The 25,333-nt window shown below is 44.1% G+C and overlaps 1 protein-coding gene across 3 annotated transcripts in view; it reads left to right on the forward strand.

The window, feature by feature from the left end:
- LOC122615749 (guanine nucleotide exchange factor DBS) overlaps positions 1-25,333 on the forward strand; it is a 48,070-nt gene that overhangs the window by 15,337 nt on the left and 7,400 nt on the right. For all 3 annotated transcript variants that reach the window (XM_043790832.1, XM_043790834.1, XM_043790835.1), the window contains 6 exons: positions 8,992-9,115; positions 9,857-10,564; positions 12,751-12,834; positions 13,252-13,375; positions 17,661-17,991; positions 18,636-19,265. In XM_043790832.1, the coding sequence (XP_043646767.1) occupies positions 8,992-9,115; positions 9,857-10,564; positions 12,751-12,834; positions 13,252-13,375; positions 17,661-17,991; positions 18,636-19,265 (2,001 nt within the window). The remainder of the gene's footprint in view (positions 1-8,991; positions 9,116-9,856; positions 10,565-12,750; positions 12,835-13,251; positions 13,376-17,660; positions 17,992-18,635; positions 19,266-25,333) is intronic.

Raw genomic sequence — 25,333 nt, forward strand, 5'->3', positions numbered from 1 at the left:
TGCAATAATTTGCAGAAAAGTGCTTTGAACTGTGTTGAACACAACATGATCGGCATTTGTTAGCGATAATGAATTGAACATTTCTGAAAACATGTTTGTACATAATTTGTATGCAGGCTCTGGGGGCCGCCACTCATGGACCCAACTTTGGAGTCCGTACTCCATGGTAGTCCATGGTCCGTTGTCCGTAGTCCGTAGTCCGTAGTCCGAGGACCATGGCGTCTGCCATGTGTCTGGGTGTCTAAGTGTCTGAATGCCTGGATATAGCCAGTATTTGTGTTGGTCTAACTAAGAGCATCTGACCAAGGCACATATGCGGTTTGTTTTTGCCCGCCCAGTGAAAGACAAACGCAGAGTTAGATGGGGGGGAAATGTGCAAAGTGTAAAGTGCATATTTATGGCTTGCATAAAATAACTTGTAAAATTCACTCACTCCGTCTGTTTGTCTCTGTGGATTTTTCTGTATGAACACACACATATACATATGTGCATTCGCCATTCGAACACGTGTTGTTTGAACCGACTGTCTATATACATATATGTATAAATATATATATAGGCATATGGGCACACGATCGCCGAGGAAGTCGCTGTTCAGGATATGGATGATATGTGACTGGGATCGCCAATGAGCAAACATTCGAATTAAAATAGCCGCGATGGGTATATTATGCTGCAAAATGTGCACATTACTGTGACAGAAATATGTGGCATGACGTTAAGATAACGTTTGACGGGTCAATGAGCTCAGTTCTCCGGCACTTGAAGAACTGATTCTCGGGCAAGTCTCATTATATAGATATGTTTATTGCCGGTATCCTAAGCGTTTTATAAAATTAGCCAGAACAAATAAACAATCAACGCATCAGTAAGTTTTTCTTCACAAATAAATAATAATTACTTATGGTATTTTATGCCACTCTTATCTAAATAACCCTCTGGGTGGCTTTTAATGAGATATGTTTTCACTACAGAAACCACTTTTTATATAAATTTCTCGGTATGCCTGGCAATACATGTGTACTGCCTGTAAAAAATTCAAACAATCTGCAGTGTAATGTTAACAATTATTCAGCCGGACAACTTCGTAGCTACACATTTGCCACTTCATTATAAAATACTTAGTCATAAATGCTGTCGCTCCGCAGAAAACAAACCCAGATGCCTCGTCCCTCTGAATTCCGCCTCTGGCAATTCAGCAGATTGAGTTACAAGACGCGTGTGCACTATGCGATCCACAGGTCTTCACAGATAAAGTGCATCTACTTCACACCGAAAAAAATATATAATTAAACCCTATTTCTATCAAATACTAAAAACTACTCTAAAGGTTTCCATTATGAAATTAATGAAGTAAATTATTTTAAATATTCATAATCAATTCTTAAAGTACTTCAGATTCCTTAGTATTCTTTTTACTACCATTTATATATATATTATATATATTATTTTATATCAAAAGAACCATCTGCGCATCTCCAGACTTTTGTATCTGAGCGCAGCTGGCAATAGATACGAATGCATCCAGAAGATAGCCTTGAATAATTCAAGCGCGTGTGACTCGCTTAGTAATTAACCCAGCACAAAAGCCGCAGGCCAGCGATGAGTCGCGGTTTGGCTTGGCTTGGCTTGGCTTGGTTTCGCTTGGGATTGGGATTGGGATAGGGATTGCGATTGGGTTGGGAGCCATATATAGGGGTGGGGAATGGAGGAGGAGCAGCATGGGGCAGGCACGTCAAGTGGCAGACACCGAATCCGAATCCGCGGCGCTCACAGAAACACTCATGCATATATGGATACTTTTGTTCCTTTATGCTTTTTTTGTGTATCGCTGTCTTCTGTCTTCTGTCTGCCGTTTGCTTATTTGTTTGCCTTCAGCTTTGTCTTTGTGTCATCATCGCCATCGTGATTATCCTCATTATGAGCATGTCTCTATTGCTCAGTGTGTGTGCGTGGAGGTGAACGCTTCCTGCAATGCCAACAGGTAGACCAAGACAAAGGCGTCCCAGCCATCCATCCAGCCCAGCCATCCATCCAGTGCCCGATCCCCATTTCAGACCCATTCCCACCCCGATACCCACTTTCCCATTCCCAATCCTCTGGCCAGACGTGAACGTAGTCGGTGGGAATCGGCTGCTTCAAATGCCAGAAACGCTCCGGGCAAAGCAAATAGTTACCTATAAATTGTTCAGCGAACAAACGAAGCCGTCAAATCGTCCCATGAATGACTGACAAGCCCTAGCGACAATTGTGCCCAGTTGGCCACAAAGTGCTCCAACTGCAACGGCCAAAAGAGCGAAAGAGCCAAAGAGCCAAAGAGCCACGACCACGACAACGACACGCTCTAATAAATGGTTCAATAATAAATTACCTCCCGGTTCAGGTTCACCTCCAGGATTTGTTTCGGCATCACGTTATTTGGGCATTTGTCAAGTTCAAGCGTAACTCTTTGTTTACACTAGTCAACAGGGGTCTAAACACTTTCCAATCAGATATCTTGTAACTATCAAAGTGTACGGCATTGCTAAACATTTTAAACTAAATTAGAAAGTCTGCTGAGATTCTAAAGTACAGGTCATGGATGGGTTTCCGTTTTACTACTTAATGGGGCTATAAAAGATAGCTAGCCGAACCTAAAAAGCTGCAAAATTCCGTGCACTTATTGCCGATATGCCCCACATGGATACACATACCGCTGCGGAAATACCGAGAGTTTATGGCTGCTTTTTTACAGCTCCCTTGTTCCGTGCAGGAGCTATGATAATCCCCTCGTTGGTTACATAGTGTTAGCGACACCTTGCCCGAAGGCCTCCGTTGTGAGTGGGATGTCAGATCGCGCCACCTTCGTGATTTGTGGCTTTGGGGCACATGTGCAACAAAGGCAACAGCAGCGCCAACTGCAGCAACCTCAACTCGGTGGTCCCCCAAACTCCTGGTCAAATGTCCGTATGTCCATTTGTCCATCGTCTGGCTTTTGGCCGCCGGATTAGCATTGAAATTGACTTCGTGCTGTGCTCATTAAAATTTTACGTGCATAAAGTTTATTTCGATTTGTTGCGCCGTGTTGCTTTGTCGCTGCAGTTGTCCTTAGTTCGTTGAGTTTTCCAACTGCTTCCAAGGAATTACATTTCGTGGTCGCAACTTAGAATATTTCCCAGAATTTCCCCCCAAAAAAAAAAAAAACCAATCGGAGAAACAAATATTTCTGCTACCCGTTTTGTACTTCCTTATTGGGGGCAATACGATTTCGGTTTCAGAGCAGAACATCAAGTCCCTTTTGAATTGGAAAATGATGGTTAAGATTCTATCGGGCCTAAGGCTTATTGGTGTTTTTTAATGCGTTTTCTGCCCGTCTGGGTTGCATTAACAAGTTTACGGCCGTTTTGGAATTGATGTGGCTAACAACTTTTTCAATTACCCAGTCCAAGTCCAAGTCGAAGTCGAAGTCGAAGTCCAACTACCCATCCAAACTGCTGGAAAAGCAGTTGAGCAAACACAGACAACAGTGCACTGCAGTGCTTGGCTCAGATCAGATCGTCATCATTGTTGTGGAGCCTTAACTTCTTTCCCGGTCGTTTTGGTTTTGGTTATTATGCCATAAAAACTCGTTTTCAGCTGATTTAGCCGAAGTTCATGATCAGCTGTGAACTGAAAGTGGTTGATTGGAGCAGTGAGCAGCCTCCTCTGTCCAGAAGAACCTCTGTGCTGTGCTCGTACCGGTTTTTGCAGTTACTTGCTACTCGTGCCCCCCCGCCAATTGGACTCGTAATTGAGAGAGTCTTGTGCTGATGTAACAGCAACTTGCAACGGCCAACCAGCAACTTGCAACACAGTACTGTGCCTGCCTGCCCCAGCATCTCGCCTTTGAAGTTGCCACGAAATCGAAACAGTCTTTGTTATCTCAAGCCCTCCAAGCCATAACCCATAACTGTGACAGCAGATCCCATTTGATTCGATTCGATTCGATCCCATTCCCATACTGATTCCAATTTCAACACCCCATCGAGGGCCAATGTAAGCAGCAACTTCCTGCATCCACAGACGAAATAAATTCGCTGCACCGATCGTTGCACCGAAATGCAAACAAACCAAACACAACAAATTTGCAGATACACTCAGTGGGGCAGTGTGGGGCTTCCAAGAACACTGCTGCCGTGGCATTCCGACCGTGCAGCTACCATGACAGCCTAGACCTGATCTATTTTCGTCTCACTCCCGGTGCCATCTCCCATCTTCCATCTCCCATCTTCCATCTCCCATCTGCATTGCGAAAAATGTGCCCCACACAAGCGGTGCACATATGCAGCACTGCAAGAAATAAAGATCTTTCGTAACTACAGAAAAATAGTAAGCAACAATTTGCAGACCATTTAAAAGTTGGCTTTGTCTTTAACCTATCATATGATATCTATCAGTTTTTAACTGAATCTGTAACTAAGTGCATTGGTTTAGAACAAGTATATATCTTTTTTTCTCAGTGTTTTTATATATTTACAAGTATATAGCGGTTCTACTCCGCCACCGGCACCGCCCCCGCCTCGCACAAACACACAATATGGGGGAGCAGAAACAATTTGTAGGTGTGGCCGGAGTGATCCGAATCAAATGTGGCATCTACAGGGACGTGGTCATGGATGTGTTCATGGATGTGTGGTGCATTGTGGATCCAACTGCAAATGTTGGTGGTGCCAATGACGTTCCGTTGATGGCCATTCCGCGCCAGATCAAGCGGAAATGTGACGTTGACGGCAATAAATACAAAGTGAATCGCTCTGTTGCTGTTGCTGCAAGAGTTCAAAGCTTGCTGAAAAGTTTCGACAAAAAATTAGAGTGGGAGTGAGTGCAAAATAACACGCCTATTAATAGACAATCAAGAATACTGGGCATGGAAATTGATGCACAGGAAACATGTGGAGTAGGAAATCAATTGGAGCAGCCAAATAGGAAATGGCGAAAATAGCCAGCAATTCTATTCAAAAGATCAATGAATTTAATGCTTTCATTTTTGGAGCAGCAAACCGTTAAACTTTAAACCTAAACATTCATTGCTTTTCAGGTTTTTACTTTAAAGCCACTGCATTATGCTTAAATTATGATATTATCCAAATAATAAGTTCCGATTTATAAACTTCTGATGTATTTAACACAATATTCCCATATTTATAGCTCTATTTATCTGCAATATTTCACAGCCATCGCATAAAATCAATTGGTATTAAGTACGCAAATTACTTTTTAACTGCTTTAGCCACTGATTTATGGCACATTTTTTTTCTCGCAAAGAAAGTTTCTTTATCGCCATTAATAACTCACTTTTCTGCAATGTTTCTCGCATCAAAGAAGTGTGTTATTTAATTTTCAAGCAATTTTTCTCTCACTGATGAAATGCCGCCCCTTTGGTCAAACCAGCAGCGGTAAATTACAAAATAAATAACAAACCAAAAAATATCAATTGTTAGCCATCAAACAAAATTTGGCCAAGAGTAACGGAATCACCGGCCAAAATCAGACATTGGACATCCACCCAAAATAAAAATGGTTACATAGAAAAGAAAAAAAACCCGAGGCCGTTGCTTACACATCATAATTATCGATGGCTGGCGGCGCTTTTGACCAGGTGTGGCCCTTTTTACCCAACACATTAAGTATTTCTCGAGCTGAGAAATTAAAAACTATATATAGATATACAGATATGTGAAGCCAAAAATTGGCAATAAACGAAACTTGAGCCCCAGCAGCGCACAAATTTTTTGCCTACCATTTGTTGAGAAAACAAGCCAAGTGCATGTGAATGTGTCGATTTATTCCATTTTATGTTATTTTTGTGCAGCGCCCTGTGCTCCTTTGCATGCGTAATGCTGTCGGCACCGATGGTGGTCCCATGATTCTTTTGATATCCAAAAGCGAGGTCCAAAATCCAAATCCGTGTACGACTGCACCCGCATTGAATAATTGCCATAGGCTGGGCGCCACACGCCGGGACATGGCCATTCATACTCGGTTTCCTTGGCCACACACCATTCACATATCCATCCATACACTCGTATATATATATTCAGATACAGATATGTTTATATCTGCATATATGCTAATGCCGGGCCATGTCGGCTTGATTACTCATAAATACGGCCCGTCGAACCTCGCTGACTTCGTCGCCTGTTGATGGGTTTTGTTTCATTCCGTTTCGTTTTTGCGGCTGCCGGTCGGTAATTTAGTTTTCAACATCAAAGGCGTGGGAATGTGGAAAAAAATACAACAAAATATAAGAAAAAAAAATTAACAACAAACCATGATGGAATGATATATGCGCTGATCCGGGCAAGGATTCAGACAAATCCTCGACAAAATCTACCCGCAGATTTATGGCATTCAGGCACTCGAAAGCCAAAAGCCGCCAATGGAACGGAAATTTGTCGCCCCTCAACAAATTGAAAACGACCCAAGCCGAAGAACAAAAAAGATACTTTTGGATCTTTGTGGTGAAATACCCTTTGCTTCGTTCTTGTTTGTGCCTACAATTCTGGGAAGAGAAACAAAACCACTAAATTTATGGAATATTTTTAGGGGAAGTAGTTTGGTTCTAGCTCAGCTATGGTCCATTAACCATTTGTTGGCCTTCGCGACTTGTAGCATTCCTTAAGAAGTGCAACTAGTTTTAATATAATACAAAAATTAAACAAAAATATTTATGTTTTAAAGGACTTAAGATGATTTATTTGGCATTTTTAGTTACTTTAAGAGTTGTTAAGAGTTATTGAGTTACGACAAACTTATCTAACTCGACCACTGGCTGTCCTTCAAAGTAATTCATGACTTGCCTTTGGACATTAAGTCGAATGTTGTTTGATGGAGGGTTGGTTTAACGTTCAGTGTAGGCGACACCATCGAAAACAAACGACAACTAAAACTAACAAACAGTATAGCCACATCGACGACAATGACAAGCGGCGTCCGAGCGACGCGCGCATTTGGGTCAATGACGACGAAACTGAAACGCTTCCAATGATTTAGAACCCCCTCGGATTGGATTGGATCCGATTGGAACAGATCGGATCTGAGATGGAGATGGGGAAGGCACCGGCACAGTCGCTGTCGCCGCCACCGCCAATGGAACATGGTACTTGGCATGGAGCTGGGTCTGGGAGCAATCATGCAGAAAATGTTACGAAAATCATTATTTTAGCATGTGGCGACAGGGGCTTATACAACGATACCTCCCTGAAACACACAGAAACAAAAAAGGAGGATTTTTCTGCATTAAATGCAATTATTTGACCAGCCAAAATTTACTTTAACTGAAGAATATCATGTACCGGAGATCTTTACAATGAATTAGGAGTTCCCTAAGCTGAAAGGATTTAGTTATGAAATATATGCAAATTTTGTTTCAGTGCAGGTCCGAAATATCAGACAGAGGGGGACGGCCAGTGGAGTGAGGGAGATGGCTTTCGAGCGGAGGAAGTGGTTGCGTTGCTGTCGTTGTGTGGTTCGGTTGATCGGCGATGATCATTTTGTTCAATCGATTGTAAACGATGCGTTGCGATCGTTGCTGCGGCTTTGATCAAATGACAAAATTGATCATTTTCTGTTTGAATGGATTTCGATCGGGGACCCTCTTCGTGCCCCTCGAACCCCTGAAAACCACGTATCCCCCCATCGAATGCCTCCTCTCGAGCGACAACAATTGATTTATGTACGCGTCTCTCTCTTTTTTCCGCGCTGTTTCTTTCTCTTTCGCTCCTAACTGGGTGGCATGTGCAATAAAACGAAAAAAAAAAATAAAACAGCCATCGCTTTGTTACCAATAAAATAATCCAAGTTTTTGTGTTGAGTCAAAAGGCGCTATAAATCAAGGCAGTGCGCACCTTTTTTCCCCGTCTGATTTTCCAAAAAAGCGAAACGAAAACAAGACAAAAATCAAATGTTGAAAAAAAGCTGAGCAACTGGCAAATTAGCAACAATGCGAAGAAACATTTTCGCATTGTAACAATTAATAGCTGACCAACAGGATCGGGCTTTAACTCGCGTCTCTAGGAGCTCTCTCTCTTTGGTTTTTGGTTTATGATTTTTTTGATTTGGTTTTTAGTTTTTAGTTTTTCTAGCTTTTTGCAGTCGCGGGTCTCAAATTCGATTTCACATTCCCGTAGGGGTGAAATCTGCGTTGGGCTTTCTGCTTTTCAGTGTTTTCAGTTTGGCACAAACGCTGAGGGTAATAACCAAAAATTAGCAAAAATTGCCAAAAGTTTGACTTGCATGATTTATCTATAATTTTCCATCGCCAGGCGGTGCCTGTTTTCCGTTTTTTTTGTGGGCTTTTCGGGAATGCACACAAAGAAAAATATTATCTTATTAAAATTAAGAAGAGTACAGTTACTAATTCTTGCTAATCCTATTTCAACTTTGTAACCCTTAAAGTTTAAATGGACGGAACTCATATATCTTAAGCTAAGTATTATAGATAGGCGGTTGAACACAACTCTGGCTCATTTTCCGTTTTACAAGGAAACTATTCGTATCTCCTAAGCCTGTGGTTAATAAGTAGTTATAGATATCTGCATTGCTCTTTTTCCTGTGCACCTTTGGTACTGGGGCGGCCAAAAGTTGCCACACTCGCCATCTCCGATATGGCCAACTGGCGGACAAACATGGGGGAGACCTCGAACATTCAGGCCTCCAAATATCAAAATATCCCAGCTCTGATGTCTGACGTCGGACAGTCTGGGCCATTTTTAATGCGCTTTCCAGGCAGTCAGCCTCGGCTTTTGATTTTTTTTTTGGTTTTTGCTATTTGGTCTTAGTTTTGGTGGCTGCTATGGCTTTGGTTTCTTTATCGTTTTCGGTTTCCTTTCCGCAGCTTAACACTTGCGGGTGTTGTGGCCTGCACAATTTCTGCCCGAACATGTAATCGTGGTAATAATAAAAATTTGCAAATGATTTCGTTACTCAATCTGCAATCAGGCACTTACACCGCTTATCTCTCGTCTCTTGCAGTCCTGGTTATGGCATCCCGGCTGGCCTTTGGCAACATCCAATGGAGCTCTGGTCTTGCAGCTGAGCGACGCTGAGATCGCGCACGCACTTCGTCCGGCGGAGCTGTATCTTTGCATCAAATTGGGTAAGTGGGTCGACCGGGATCGGGATCGGAGTGGTCTGGCCCTTCTTATAGCTATGATTATGGCAGGCACACGAGTCCGCAACCCCCAATCAAAATAATCGATCACTTACGACCGTCTAGGGCTCGCTTGGGCAATTTAAATGGTCTAGAATGGAAGCATGGGAAGGAGAATAGTAGAGTAAGCTGGCTTTCTAGGTATTTATTTTGATAAAGGGTATGAAGTCTTCCAACGCTTAATTAAGTTAGACGGGCTTAATGATTAAGTTCAATGTGTGTCCTTCGATTGACTTTTCCGATTAATCAAAAGTGAACAATATACATAGATTTAATGGTGTTTAGTCAAATCTTCAAGAAACTGTTCGATTTTGAAACATAATAATTTTCTTTTGCTTGCCAAACGCCTTATAAACTAGCTGAAAACATCCGCGTAAAATTATTTTAGTGTTATTTTTTGTATTACTGCACTGGACACCATATAACATATGTATGTTTATGACTAATAACTTTTTACGACCTGACCCCTGCCATAATAAGTAATTGCCACACAATTGACCCTTTTATTAAAGTATTTGCAATAAACTTGATCAAATATTGATGTGCATGAATTTTAATTAATTTGAAAGGATGGAAAATTTAAGTAGAAGTTCAGCAATTGGTATTAAATAAGAATTGAGCTAAACTAAATGAATGATAAAAAGAACTTCCGTCAATAACTGGTATTACACCATCTTCCCCTTGCAGAATCTTCAGCAGAAGGAGACGCGGATTGCAAAGCGCGGCTCTATGCTGTTTGGCGCTCGTCCAGCAAGGAGGAGAGCGTCCAGAGCCACTGCATCGACCACGAGAATCCCGGCGAGTTGCCCCTGAGCGTGCTCCAGCTGGAAATGTCCACGGCAGCGGCGGCACTGATGGCATCGGATTGCGGCGAGCTGCCACAACTGCTGCAGAATCTGCTGGTGAGCGTGGAGCGCAGCATCGAGCGCGTTTCGCTGAACGAGCTGCAGATGCCGATGCCGATGCATCATGACCGCGGGGAGGATTCTCTGGATGAGGCCAACAACAATGGATGCAACAATAACCTGTTGGGATCACCAAAGTGCGCGTTGCGACGCAGCGATTTGATTACCAAAAACAAGCTGTTCAACAGCCGTTACATGCTCAGGCGTTTGACCAATCGCCAGGACAGCATGAACTCCACCTCGTCGGGTAACAGCAATGTGAGCGACAGGAGCAGCAGCTCCAGTTCCAGCTCAAGTTCCAGTGCCGGCGAGGAGCTGCTGACCAGCCACTCGGAGGCCAAAATGAGGAGCAACAGCGGTGGTAATGAGCCAAGTGGTGCCTCCACCTCGCCGGCATTGCCGCTCTTCTGTCTGGGCAACTCGTTTCCGCACATCGACAGCGATGAGGAGGCCAGCGACAGCATCGGACCGGGGACACACCACACTCTAGGTAAGCACTAGCACTAGCAACAGCACCAGCACCAGCACCACGCAGCGTATACGTAATATCGCATTACGCATGCGCACCGATAGCCGCAGGACACTCAAATTACTCTGATATCGGTCGGCATTTCGTTGCGCTATTAATGCACTGCAAAATCAGGGTTTTTCCATGCAGTTCAAAAAAAAGAAAGTCATGAAGATCGGCTTACTACTTGCTTATAATAACTTCAATGGAAGTTATCTTTTTAACTAGTTGTCATTTGATCATTTTTTCGAGTGTACCTGCAACAGTTGCAACAGAGCGACCAGTTCGTGGCTCGCTTATCTCAAATGCTGGGCGTGATTTGTCTTATTTGTTTTAGCTCCGTGGCCTGCATCGTATGCAAATCTGTGAGCCCGAACTATTCAATTAAACGCCCCGCAGCCAAAAGTCGGTAAAACCCAAACTGGAGTCAAATTTGCGTTCATTTCGAACGGCGCTTTGAAGTCGATTTGTTTTATTTTTCCTTCTTGGGGGTGGGGTTTAATCGCGCGCTTTGATAGCGTTTAGTTTTGGCGCTAATTTGATATATTTGCTGTTCATAAATGTTGACCGATATTTAAATCAATTAATGGCCAAAGATTGCTCAAAGATTGTGGAAGTTTGCTGCCCTGAATTCTAGCGAAAGTATGAGAGAGTGAAATTGTAACCAAATGTATTGGACATTTTTACCATCTGGATGGTGTGTGGTTCGGATCCCAAACATCGCATCCGGCTTTTGTCTTTGCCAAAAACGAGTTGCCATTTCATTATCGCTTGAGCCACTTGAATAATTAACAGCTTACCGAAAACTTAATACCATAACAACGCCATCCATTAAATGCCAAATCCATTCTCAATTAAGTTGGAAATGTTGGAAAATTGCCACTTCTATATGTAGCCATTTATTTTGTGAAAAATCTTAAAAGCCGTTCTTTATTGGCGGCAAAAAATGCCCCTTCAAAATATGAAGTAGAGGAGAAGGAGGTTCGCCGGCAGCAGTGGTTTTAGCCATTAGCCATTAACATCGACAACCCACGGCATCCGGCGAGACGTGGTTAGCCGCAAAATATCGTTGTCTCTGTGGCAGCCACAACGGTGCAAATGCCTTTTAATTTGTCAAAGCCTAAAATATGAAAATTAAATGAGAAACCAAAGCAATGCCAGTGCACAGACACCGTGGTTCCAGGTAGCCAAAATATATGAGCGCAAGTTATATGATTTAGAGAAGGAAAAGTATATGCTAAACTCCTAACACATGCAACAGATTCAGAGTCACCATTAATACTTGATACATTTATAACAATAGCAACCAATTTCATAAATGTTTTTATTTATTTGGCATTGGCACATCCCAGTAAGAACCCTATCTTGCCACCAAATCCTACCACTGTTCCTGGAATGCGTTCAACTGGAGATCTGGGCTGGGTGTGGGTGCAATTTGCAAGCGGACATAAATCAGCTGGCAAGTGCGGGGGCTATTGTGGTCGGGCTATTGAATTACAATGCAGCGGGTCGCGTTCGTTTTTGGCTCTCTGCCATTGGAAAAGCGGCAACAGGTGGCCGGAGTTCACTGCGGCGAGTGCAGAATTTCCCGAGACGCTGAAATGTGCCGCATTTATCATTGGGAAATATTTGTCGCATGCGAAAGTACCCGGGGCAGAGCTGAGCAATTTATGACGAACTAGTTTTTGGTGGCAACATAGCCGAGCCAAGGCGGCGGCGACTCCGACCACGCCCCCTTGCTAGAGATAGAGAGCTGGTGTGGGCCGTTCGGCAGCTGCGAATTAATCAAATGACATTATTATGCAAACCGTGCAGATCCTGGACCAGTTTTCAAGGTTCCGTCGAGCGTTTAAAATACAATTAACCCATATTTCCAGGCCCCCCTGCCATCCACACTTTACTTTCGTGTGAGTTTTCGCAAGTCTTTTCTGGTAACTAATTTAGCACGGAGAAAAATGTTTACCAAGTTTGTGGTCAAGCCTTAAAGCAAATTACTATTTTATGACTAATAATAACGTTCCATTTTCTTTATGTAGTCTATAAAGAATGATTAGAAACTATCAACGGCTGTATAAGTGTTAATAAATATGTGGAGTTTTCTATAAAAGAATTCTGCTTTTATTAAATTATTTTGCATTTATGATTAAATATATTTTTTCCCTCTGCAGAGACCTGCGAGACAGAGCTACTGCCGCCCAGCTCGATTGGCGAGCTGCCTGAGAAATTGCTGACCAGCGGCGTCTATTTACCAGGTGAGCATCCATCCGCATGCGGTGCACATAGGTGACAAACTTTCCATTTTCGCCGCTCCCCCAGCCCGATCTCAACTAATTCTAGACTTTCACTGAGCCGAAATCAACATAAAAAAAAATTTGCTTATAAATTGGAATCGCTTTTGTAACGCCCCGCCAGGCAATTTGCCGCTGGCGATTTTCCTGGTGTTTTGGCGAAAAGCGGTTGGTGGAAGTGCATAAAGTTGGCGCTTTTCAATTAATGTGCTCACGCTTTTTCGCACATTATCGAAGGCGAAGTGGCCACCCAGGGTGCACCAATTGAGACCGCGGACCAGTGCGATTTCCCACATCTCGAGATCTTTTATGGCCCATCTCTTAACTGCGTTCGCATCTCTCGCATCTCCCTCTGCATCTAAAATCTCCATTTCTTTGCAGGCACACGCACCCTCCAAGGCGACCCACTTGTGACTGTGGACGCGGCCTGTGTGGCGTCCGCCGGCCTCAATTGCTACGAGCTGGCCACGCTGCTCCTCTACTACAGCACAATTCCCGAGCGCAGGTGAGTGGGGGATCCTACGATCTGCACTGAGCACAAATTCCACAAATATCCCTCAAGAATTCGAGAGTTTGCAGTTAATACATACCGTATGAACGTGGCATTGCAACTATTCTGAGACTTTTATCGCATCACATCATCATAGCAGTTTTTTCCCGTGTGCATATCTCAATTTCCATATCTGATTCAGAATTAGAATCAGCCTCATCGGTTTAGTGTCAAAGTAACGCATGGGAATGGGCTCAACGAGCAGCTGTAGGCAATCGCAGAACCAGTACGAGTACTCCATGGTACCCACTCCTCCTACTCCTCCTCGTAGAATCCCCCGGCCAGAATCAGCATCTGCAGCCGAATCAGGCATTTCAATTTGTCTGGCAATAAGTTCATAGACTCGACTCGTAGACCCGGCAGACCCGCAGACCCGTCGGCCCATCCATATTTACGAGTCGATATGCAAATGCGCCAGCCAGTCAGCCAAATGGCGCTGGGAATGAAGCGGAGCGGAGCTGCATTTAAGCCTTTAAGTCGGGGGATTCTGTTCCCACTCCGCGCTCCACCTGCACTCCCCCCCCCCTTTCCCCCTTCCCCACCAAGAGTTTCGTTTCGGCTCGAATGCATGTCAGTCAATTTGCCACTTTGGCTAAAAGGAAACATGCAGCAGCAGCAGAAAACACAACGGCAACATCGAACAGCACTTGCATTGTGAGCCAAGAACGCTGCCTTAGAAAATAGAACAAAAGTCTGGGCTAAAAGTCGATAAACACTGTCCAGCAGGGTTGGCAATCTGCCCCAGATCTTTGAGTGAAGGGGGCTTTTTGTAGAGTAAACAAATGAAGCGGGGAAAATCGGTACTCTCAATTGGGGCCCATACAATAGGGTCAAGAGCGATTGAAGATTTTAAAGGATTTAAGATATAAGGCTGATCAAAAGATAATGGCGTGCTAACAGAGATGCAATTATCCGAATTTAACAAGTTTTATAAATTTGAGATTTTTTAAAAACCCAGGAATAATCTTGTTAAAAAGGAAAGGAAAGCAAGTACTCAAGATAGCAAATAATAAAGAGAAAGTTTATAATCCAGATGTTCTATTTATTGGAACTTTAAACGCTGCTTAAGAAATTTTCCTCTTAATTTAAACAAAAGGTCTGCCCACGCAGCGCGTTAAAAGTGTACTAACGACATACCGTTTAAAAGTTCAGCTCAAAGGTCATGGGAAAGGGTCTGGGAAAACCCAATGAACTCCCAGGAACCGAGCATTTCGCCTGCTGCTTAGTGTAAATTAGAATTCCACTCAGGCTGGCCGCCAATGTTCGTGGGGCTGCTTCCAGGGGGCACGTCTTTCGGGGGGACTGAGTGCGGCTTCCCTTTGAGGAGAGAGTGAGAGGGTGAGAGTGGGGGTGTATGGAAAGAGAGGGAACGATAACTGCAGGCATATGAATGATTTTTTGTTGTATTTTTAGTTTTTTTTATTTTCCTCCCAGACAGATTCGTGACACTTTAAAATTTATGATGTGAACTTTTAGTTTTGCGCAGTGGTTGTTGCTGTGGTTTTTGCTCGCAAAAAGGTTCCAACTGCCACACGATTCGTGGAAATATCAGAAATCTGTGAAATCTAAATCGACAGAGGAGAACACTCGTACTCGTATCTGGCGGCCACTTCGAGTTGGCAGTGCGATTCGATTCCCGTTCTAGTTTTAGCCAGAGACTCACTTTGAAATCCAGCTGCATGCTGATGTTAATTGCTTCAATGCCAATTGGTAAAAACGCGGCCAAATCGTGTAGAAAAGTCTTTGACAAACATTGGCAGTGGCAGCAATAGCAACAGCTGAAAACTGGCACATCTGCTGTAGCCGCCTCATCATCATCATCATTATCAGCATCTAAAACTCCACTACACTTATCCCATCCCATTCCATCCCATTCCAATCCATCCAGTTTTCTTGACCTGACTCATGACGAGTTGGATCTGCCAGACCATTGACATTATTTGCGTTTGTTTGCCGACATGTGTAAGGTATTCATTAGCTGCCTGTCCAATTCCGAATGTCAGCCAGATGGACGGCAAATATTAGATGTTGGCTGACTTGGCTGACTCGGCTCTTCACTTCGCTTTGGTCTTTGGTCTGCGTTCGGTTTTCACCAGTGCGTCAGTGTCAACATGGCCACTTGGCTTATCCATAGCTTACATCATTTGTCTGGGCCAGAGGTCTGACCTCTACTCCAGCTCCCTGACTCCCTGACTCCATGACTCCCCGGCTATCTGACTCCAAAAGAAAATCGGGGAGGGGGTGGCAGACCCATCTACGATGCCAATCCACAACTCCCTCCATCGTGTGTGTGTGACAGCTTGCAATTAAATTTGTTTTTATGGACACCGTTTGGCGGGCTGCACTTCTCGGAATCTGCGCCTGCGAAAGGTGCCCAGTTCGCCGGAGTTTTAGTATAAATATGCATGCCCGCGCATAATACGGGTATAAAAAAAGAAAAGCTCGGGTTACACACGCTCGACCTAGGATTGTGCTCATATTTTAATGCGTCTTGCCCTACAAAATTGACGCAGAGAGCATGCGCGGCTGTGCCCAAAACCGAAATGCATTTGGATTCAGCCGAGGTTCACAAATTATCATGGCCCATGACGAAGATTGAACGGGGTTACGTCTTTTGGGGTGATCCACAAAATGGGAGATCCACAAACGCAAGATGAGTTCAAAGGCATGTGGCGCTTTTGCCAAATGTAAACAGAGTTACTAATGATCCCTTATGATTGGGAAACCATACCAGAGGAAACTTGATAATTGTCGTATTAAAAGAGTTAAATTTAAGCTAAGGTTGTAACAAAACTATAAAGACAAAGAAGCTAATAAAATTTGAATCAAAGCTTTCTCTACGTAGGGTACTTCCCACTCGACCTGCGATTCTTACCAAGATCTGCTGTCGGCTGGCGCATTTGAGCGTGTATATGGGCCGCTGCGGCATTGAAATGCCAGGCGATCTTTATAGCCTGTGCGCACTGTGCGGCATCATTAGGCCGCGGTCTCAGACCCAAAGACTCCGCCGAAGCACGCCACATCAGCGGATCTTGGCCCGTGAGCATTGCGTGCAATTTGCAACTGCAGAAGTGGCAGCGGCGAGAGCAACTGCATCTGGAAGACAACCTGGGGGTGGACTTGTGGCTGCTGCTGCTGCTGCTGCGACTGCACTGCCAATTGAGAGCCATTGAGAAGCATGTGAGAAACGAGATTCTGGCCTGGCCTGGCATGCGTTTACAGTTAGCTTATCTTGGCCGGCAAAGAATTTCGAAGCGGCTGTGCAAACTTTGGCTAAAGTGTTAGGACACGGCACTTGGCTTCTGTTAATGCAATGCCCACCAGCCGCCATTAGCGGCAATTTTCAATTTTTATTTACGCTGATTAAAAGTGGCTACCAACTTGTCATAGTTACGTGACTTCGCCCCGCTGAGTTACTGAAAGGCAAAGTGCTTCATCTGGCCGAGTCCAAGTGCAGAGGCCGCTTATTGCCAATTAAAGTGAACTTGTTTTGGGCGTAGCCCAGTCGGTGTGTTCTGCTCCCCAAACGGACACCACCACCCAATCCGCCCAAGCATTATGCGCTTTTTATTACCCCCACTCTCGGATCTGTGCGGCCCACATGCGAACCAGTTCACATGGTGGCCTGGGAATCAGCGGGAAACAGATCAGAATCAGGCGGGCAATGCTCCTCGAGATTATGATGATTTATTGAAAAATTATAGCCTGCGGCCGCATTAAACTTAACAATGCTAATAAGGCGCCGTGGCGCAGATAGTTGCATTTTCTGTGGCCCTCATCTTAGTGGGGGGATTGGAAATAGAGACACCTTGTGAACCAGAAGGCAATTTCCGTTTTAATTTCATGTTTGCTCCAAGTTCGCACAACGGGCAGCGGAATGTACATAGTTCCTAAATGTAATTAAAACTCCCACGAAAACCGTTTTAAAAGCTTTTTTATGCTTCGAATAAAAAATGTTATTTAATGGAGGCTTTGTACTTTGCTATAGATTTTGCATTTAAATTTAAGCACCTACATATACACTAAAGCTATAAAGGTTCGAAAAAAATAAAGCAAAATTAGTATCTAGAAATCTTGGATAATACAATGCAGAACTAGTTCCCTGATCGTTGATATCTGCCCACCTCTGATCGACAGCAGGCAAACACTTTGATGTTATTTATGCGACTTGACCGTGCACCTTCTCGGCCGGTTTGAACCACAATTCATGGCTCGTTTTCCACTGCTCTTACCATTGCAGCTCCTGCCCCTTCACCACCCCGGCAACACCCGGAACGACAGCCACAATCAATGGCCATAAAAGCACTGATCAGCAGCAGCAACAGCAACAGCAGCAGCAGCAGAAACAACAACCCGCCCAACAGACATTTACCATTTTAATTGCCATCGAGAAGTCTCAACATTTATGCGTAATCGACTTAATTTGCCAAAGTCTCAGACTCTTGGCCAAGCAAATTGGCAATTGTGAAATTTTGGCCGTTTGTTCCGATTCCAGTCTGCTGCAATTGTGCAATGGGCAGCAGCAACAGAAGCAGCTACAACAGCACCAGAACAATAATAGTGATCACCCGGTGAGTTTTAAGTTTATGCCGCCTGACCTTCTGACCTTTCAGATTGCACAAAAGGATCACAGAGAAAAATTGCTTAAGTACCTCTACTAACACTATGAAAAAGTTATTTAAAAATATTTTAAAGTAATTTAGTTGTTTTAATGGGCACGATTTCTTTAAAATCATTCTTAAGTATGGTTCCTCGTATAATGTATCTTATAGAATGTTTCTTCTTTTCCAAATTCTTTCAAATTCAAGAAACATGTTTAAACTGAATGTCTTAAATAACAACCACTTTAGAAACCAAAGGAAAAAGTAATGGATAAACTGTTGCATTTATAAAAATGTTAGCAATACAAGTCCCTCTAGCCAATTGATTGCATTAATTTTACATATTTGTTAAAGGGACTCGAAAATGATTTTTTCTGTGCACTTTTGTCAGGGGGAGAGGCCGAAAGGCCAGGCAACGGGCTAACGCCCCAGCCTGTGCTCTTTTGAGACTCTGATCCCCAGCCAATTAACCCGCCCCGACATGACCGACTAGGCTAAAACCAAACAAACACAAAAAACACAAAAAAAAAACAGAACTTGTCCACTAATGACAACGAATCCGCTGTTTTTCTCTGCTCTGACTCTGACCCCAAAACAAACCAACAAACAAACAGGAGCCCTCGTCGCCGTCGCCAGTGGATTTGGTTAAATTCATTAGCGTGGACCAAGTCACGACAAGTGTTGCGCCATCGCAGCTGCCCGCTGGATTGCTGCCCTCCGTGCCCGCTCTGTCCACGCTGGCCGGGATTAGCCAGCGTCATCACGATGCCACCAAGTGGCGGGAGTTTTTCGCCCAACTGGAGGCCTTCCAGCGCCAATGCTCGACGGCCGGCGGTCGTTTGGTGAGCGCCCTCAGCGAAATACGCGCCGCCGATCTTCAGGGATTGCCCACGCGCCGCCAACTTTATGGGCAGCATCGCGCCCTCAGTCGTGCGCTGATGGACTCGCAGCTCCACAGTCTGCGCAAGTCGGGTGCTGGCCAGTTGGCCAGGCTGCAGGATTTGGCCAGGGCCATCACCTCTGCTCCCGGCTCGCCACGTGTGACGTCACAGCCGCAATCACCTTCATCTTCCCCATCGGGGGCATTCCTGAACGTGGATGCCGCCTGCAAGCTGCGCAAGGTGACGCTCCTCTTCAACGAGGTGGACCGGGCTGCCCAGCGCCTGGAACAGCTGACCGAGCAGCGCAGGGAGCGACTGAGGCAACTAACCAGGCAACGGGCCCTCGAGGATGAGATCAGTGAGGTAAGTCTGTTTTCAATTATTATTATATTGAACTATTCTACTCCTATGCCATTATTTAATGTAATACAACAGATATGCCTAAGAAAATTCTGGGCTAATTGCTTTTGAAGACTTTGAGTCCTAGGTTCGGCGAACGATTTACAATATCCATAAAATTGGTTTCTCCCGGCAACTTTGTAGCTTTTGGCGATGCTTTAATGAGCTGTGGCCCGGGATTTGCTATTTGCTGACAGGAAATGCGGCAGGCGCAGCCAAATGCGGCGAATGTGACTGCAATCTCCGAATGGCGAATGCCGAATGTATCTGCAAGATACAGTGGCGGCGCACTGACATTGTTAATTGAATATGCATTGCGTTTAATGCGGGCTTTATTAATTTATTACGCACATCCGCTTAGTGTCCACTGCACCAGTCGCTTTCGCATTAGTTTCAGGATCGGTCGGCAGATTGGGATTGAGAGATGATGCTGCCAGTCAGCAGCCAAATGGAGTCGTTAGATAAGCGGTAGCATCCAGGTGGCTGGATAGCAGGCAGAAGTCGCCACAGCCACCGCCACACGGAGCATCTGCCACTTCCTGGCCTTTTAATTGACTGGCTAATGAGTTTTTGGCCAATTGGGGGAAAGGGATCTGCAGTGCACACAGTGCACATCGCATGCCCTGGGCTACCGTGCGCGCCATGCGCATAATTGCAGTCGCACGCACCCACAAACTCGTCTCGGTATCTTCCGCTGGGAATCTCGCTTAATCAGCAACTGTGACAGTTGGAGCTACGCCCGTTTTCGGACGAGAGTCCTTTTGGCCCGGCTAATGCAATTCCGTTGATTAATCGCATTCATTTGTTGCGGGATTAGCTGCAGTTTACATATTCGTCATACTTTTGCGCCCCTATTAAGTTTTGCCATTATTACTATGATTGTTGATGCTGCCCCAAGATGCTGCTGCTTTTGCTTTTGCCACTGCTGCAGTTGCAGTTGCAGTTGCAGTTGCCGGTTAACAAAAGTATGTCAAATTGCAAAAACACGCAGCTAATGCACAGGGAAAAATGATTAAAGTTACTTATCAGATAGTTGTTATTAAATTTTAAAAAATGTTTTCCAAATAAACTACAAGATCTACAATTAAAACGCTTATTGCCCAACAATATCTAGCTTGCATCTATCCATTTCTCACATGTTAAGTCCAAGTATTTCCTAGACTTAAACAAATTTGTTGCACATAATTTTTCTCTACTTTTTTTTTGCTCTGCAGCACACATCGTATAAGGTCCCACAGCCGATTGAATTCCCCATAACCAGAGATGTATAGATAGCTGTGCGGAATCCTCAATTTCATTTAATAATTTGCGGAAATTGGCATTTAAAAATTTACCGAGCCTTGTTAACGTACTCGTTCGTATGTGGCGTCTTGCCTGGTTTTCTTGGCCTTTTTCACACGCTCCCGCGCACTCCGCTTCGGTTTTGAGAAATGTGCGGCCATTTATCTGAGTTGATTTTTGAGCAAAAATTGAATTTTAATTGCCAACGAAAAGTTAATGAGAAAAGTGAAAGCAAGGTTAAAGAAATTAAGCGCAATCTTTGTTTTGCACTCCCTGTCTTTTAATCGCTGTTTGTTTTTTGTGTGTGATTTTTCAAACGATCTGTCGGCGGTTCGGGGCGCCCATTGATTTGCACTCGCATTCGATTCGATTCGTTGACTTCGCTCATTTCATTTCATTCGATTTGAATTCATTCATTTCCATTCAAAAGTAGTTCACCGATAAGCAGCAGCCGCCCATTCAGCTGTCTTTATGTCCGCTCAAGAGTCAGTCTGTCCGTCCGTTTGTCCGTATGTCCGTTCACCGGAGTTGTCCCGCTTGTCATATCGCGATCGGCGCAAAAATCATACTAAGAGATACTTACGAGTATTTAACACCAACACGCTTTCAATTAAAAAGGCGTTGACAGCTACCAATTTTGAGCAGCTCGCTGTTAGCTTTTGTTTTGCCTCTTGTAGTCTTGAAATACTCTAACTTCAGAGTGGTAGTGGATTTTGTTGGCATTAAAACAAAAGATTTACAGAACTATTTTATATTCGAATTATATTGTTTAGGGCTTAGGGCCATCCTAATTCGATTTTTTATTGATTTAAAGCCACTTTCCTGCGTGGGAATCTTGAAATATCAGCACTCCCATTCCTTGGCAAATATTTGCATACTTCTAGTTCGATCGCACTATCGGTAGAAAATATCTCGGAGATCTGTGGATAGTGTATTCACCGCTGGCCGTGTCAATTGATACCGCATTCATCTTGTTTCTTTTTAATTAAATATATATAATCTGCGATGCCAAAACAAGCACACGAACGAACACATAAAACTGGACCACAAAAAGCGTCTCCAGCCGGCCGGCAAACTAATGTTGCTGTCGTCCATTAGGCGCGAGCATTCAAACAAGGTGCGAAAAAAGATGCCGCCGTGCTTGATGTGGCTGCTGCTGTTGCAGTTGCAACTGTTGCAACAGTTGCTGCTGCTGCGGTGTCTCCATTTTGCTGGCCAAGAGGATGACGACGACGACGACGACGACATTATGATGCGATATGCGATATTGTATCTAAATTGTTGATCGGCTGCATTAGCTGCGAGCTGGGAGCTTGAAGCTTGGAGCTTGGAGCTCGACGTCCCCCGTAGATGAAGGTGGATTGCTCCACAAATATGGCCGTGTTGGGTGTTTGCTTCGCTGGCCGGAGAAAGGGGTATATGCAGCTGTGGCGACAGATAAATAAACATTGCTGACGGTGAAATTGGATTTGCTTAGCGCGCTTTCTTTGAGACGATTGCTCTTTTTCTTGATTTGACTTCGTGTTTTATTTGTATTTTTTTTTTGCACAAATTAATTTGCGCAATGTCGGCTTCTTTGTGCAATGAAAACTATGTTTAATTGTTTCGCGCCTTGAATTGCAATGGCCATAAGAAGCACTTTGGTTTTGGATTTGGCTGTAGCTTCTGCGGAGGCACACAGCATGCGAAGAGCCGAACATTTGTGTCGCGGAAGCCAGCTTATTTATGGCCCCTGACACTTGACCGCCTGTCTTTTGGGCCAGGAATGCGGTGGCAGTGGACCCCAGCTCCAGCTCCAGCACCAGCTCCAGCTCCTTTCTCCCGGTTTCTGCTTGTTTCCAGCTTGCATAACCGCACTGCCAACTGCTTTCGGCCAAGAACTGGCCGCATAGAATTCGGTCAGGCGAGAGCCATGAAAAATGAAGGCTTATTTACTGTCGACATGCCGAGGCGAACCCCCTTGATAGCCGGCAACCTCGAACCACGGGACCCCATCCACAGGGGCATTAATAATAACCGCATGTATTAGCCCTCGCGGGCATAATAAGCTTTTCCACCCAATAGAGATGGACCATAGTTCTTTTCATAATTAACCCAAGTTATTCCGAATTTCTCCACATTTTCACATAGATCTGTGGTGTGTTGGATGTCAGACCCCATTACATAAATATATCATTAATTTTCCGCAACGGGTGGAAAACTAGTTGGCATGCAGGAAAATAAGATTACCCTTAATTGCAATTAGTCGGCGGAAAATTAGTTTTTGATTTCGGGTTTTATACATTTTCCACTCGACGCACTTATCTGTCTTTCAATTGCTTAGCCAACTGTCGATTAGCCGCTGACATTTGGATAAATGCTAACCAGAAACCGAGAATTGAAAAATAAGCTTATAGGCACTTTGCCAGATTGACAAATCTTAAGTGGACCAAAGGCAAACAGAAGAAAAAAAACAAGACAAACAAGAAGCTTAAAAGGATTTAAAGTGGAGATCAAACAGTCAATGGAATCAAGGCTTGCAGAGACAACTCTATATTGGATACATTAAAGCTAGAGTGTGCTGATTAGCATTAGAATCTTACATTTAGATACTTTTTATAAGAATTATGTCAATGCTTATATACGATATCCACCAGTGGCACCCAATGGGTATGCCTTTGATGTTGCAACTTGCAACCTCCTCGTGCGTGATGTTGTGTGGCACCCGTGTCCGCTGTCATCTCTACTCAAAAGCTACCAAGATACGAGTGCTCGTACGAAATGAACACATGCTTGCCGCAAGTGCCGCCAATTCCAACCGGTTGAGATTGCTGCATGCAAATGTTCCACGCAAACAAACAATGCAGATGTGATCCTCCTGCTCCTGCTCCTGCTCCTGCTCCTGCTCCTGCATATAGCCGTACCTCCTTCTTGGCCGCATGATTCCATGTTGGCTGTGTCATCAAAACGGACGTTAATCATACGCTTAGCAAGCCAGCCATCGCCGATGGCCATCGCCGCTTTGGCCAGAATGTCCAGGTTATTGAATTAACACGGGTTTGGGGTTTGGGGTTCGGGGTCCTGCTCTTGGACTCGTGAGGTCTCAAAACCTGCCAGACATAAGTATATGTACGATGTATGCATATACATACTGCTCGTGGCGGGCAGACAAAGTGTAATTGTTGTCATGTCAAAACGTAACTGTCACATTGGGTATGACATGTTTTTTAACACTAATTTTACACGCATTTTTAGAAATCGTCAACTTCATCAGCAGCTGTCATCATTTTTTGAGCGTCGTCACGTCCGCTCCCCAATGCAATTGAAATGGAGTTGGGAGTTGGACTTGAAGTTGAACAGTGTCGCCGTCGCCTGATCGCCGATAAGCTGCCACGCCCCTAGCCCCAGACCCGCCCCTCATTTTCCAAGATATGTACGTACACATGTACGATATACTCGTACGTACGTACATACATATGTATAAGCGATGCACTTGCTGTGCCAAAGCTGTCGGTAAAGCGGCTTTTCCAGCAACAGCAGCAGCAGCAACAACACCAAGGTGCACCATTCGGTTGCATGCAATATTGTCACCACATTAACGTCTTGGCCTTTTGTGGCCAGTATTTATGACTTTGTGCGTGTCTCACTATCTGGAGACCTGGGCCATGGGATTTGGACGGTAGATTGGCCGCTGGGTTGGCTCAGTTGGCTGGTTTGGAAAGTGAAAAATAACTAAAATTGTAATCGCCTTTTGCCGTAAAAATAGCCAAACGAAATTGCTTTATTACTTTCGGGAATGTATGCAGCCAAGCGTGCCAATGGTTTACCATACTTTACGACCATAAACCCCTTACTGGCCCAGTGGGATGCCGAATGTAGGTATGTGGGCCCAAAGGGATTACCAACACGGTTAGCAGGGCAATAAGAAACTGAATAAATAACACTTGACAGTTGGTAGATGATGCACAGAGAGAAGCCTAGACTAAATGCGGTAGAAGCTATAGAAGAATAGTTTCTTCAACAGAGAGTTTTCAATATCTAGTTCTTATCAGGTGTGTTCAAATCTAACATATTTTTCTCAGTGCATAGCTAGGTGCCAAGAAAAATTGAAGTTCCAATTGGTTTTCCCCACCCCATTGCTGGTCGGCTTTCATGTTTAATGTCTCACTTGGCGCACTCGCATTCCGATTGCCATTCCTCTGATCTCCTAGCCAGTTATCGGTGCTATAATTTCTAGCATGCTGCCATAAATTCAAATGCGAAACAGCCCGACAAGAGCAGAAATACTTAAAGGCCTGAGATAAGCCGGCTGCGATATGCTTGAGAAACCCCGGGCGACACATCACCATCAACAACTGGCGAAACATAAAGAGAACAAATTAGCCAACAAGAAATGAGACAGCCAAATGGCAAGAGCATATCATTTAAGAGGTACTTCAAATAAATTACCCAATACCAGAAATAGAAGCACAATCCGCAGAATCCCAGTCCAAAATCCCCCACTCTGCAAAAAATAATGTAATTTCAAACAAACCGAATCCCAAATGTTCTTTCAAATGCAATCAATACCGGCGATTAGTATTAAATAAGCAATTAATGTTTACGTGAAACGGTTTGTTTATATCAAAGCATGAGACTTCACAATAATAAGGTTAATGATTAGTCATCACTTGGTGAACAATTTCAGAATTATTACTTGAATTATCTATTTTAAAACGGAAATGTTCTTTTATAGACAGGAAACCATATGTTCCGATTATAAACCCATTTCA

Source organism: Drosophila teissieri, chromosome 3L (genome assembly GCF_016746235.2).
Source record: "Drosophila teissieri strain GT53w chromosome 3L, Prin_Dtei_1.1, whole genome shotgun sequence".
In the NCBI taxonomy this organism is placed as follows: Eukaryota; Metazoa; Arthropoda; class Insecta; order Diptera; family Drosophilidae; genus Drosophila; species Drosophila teissieri.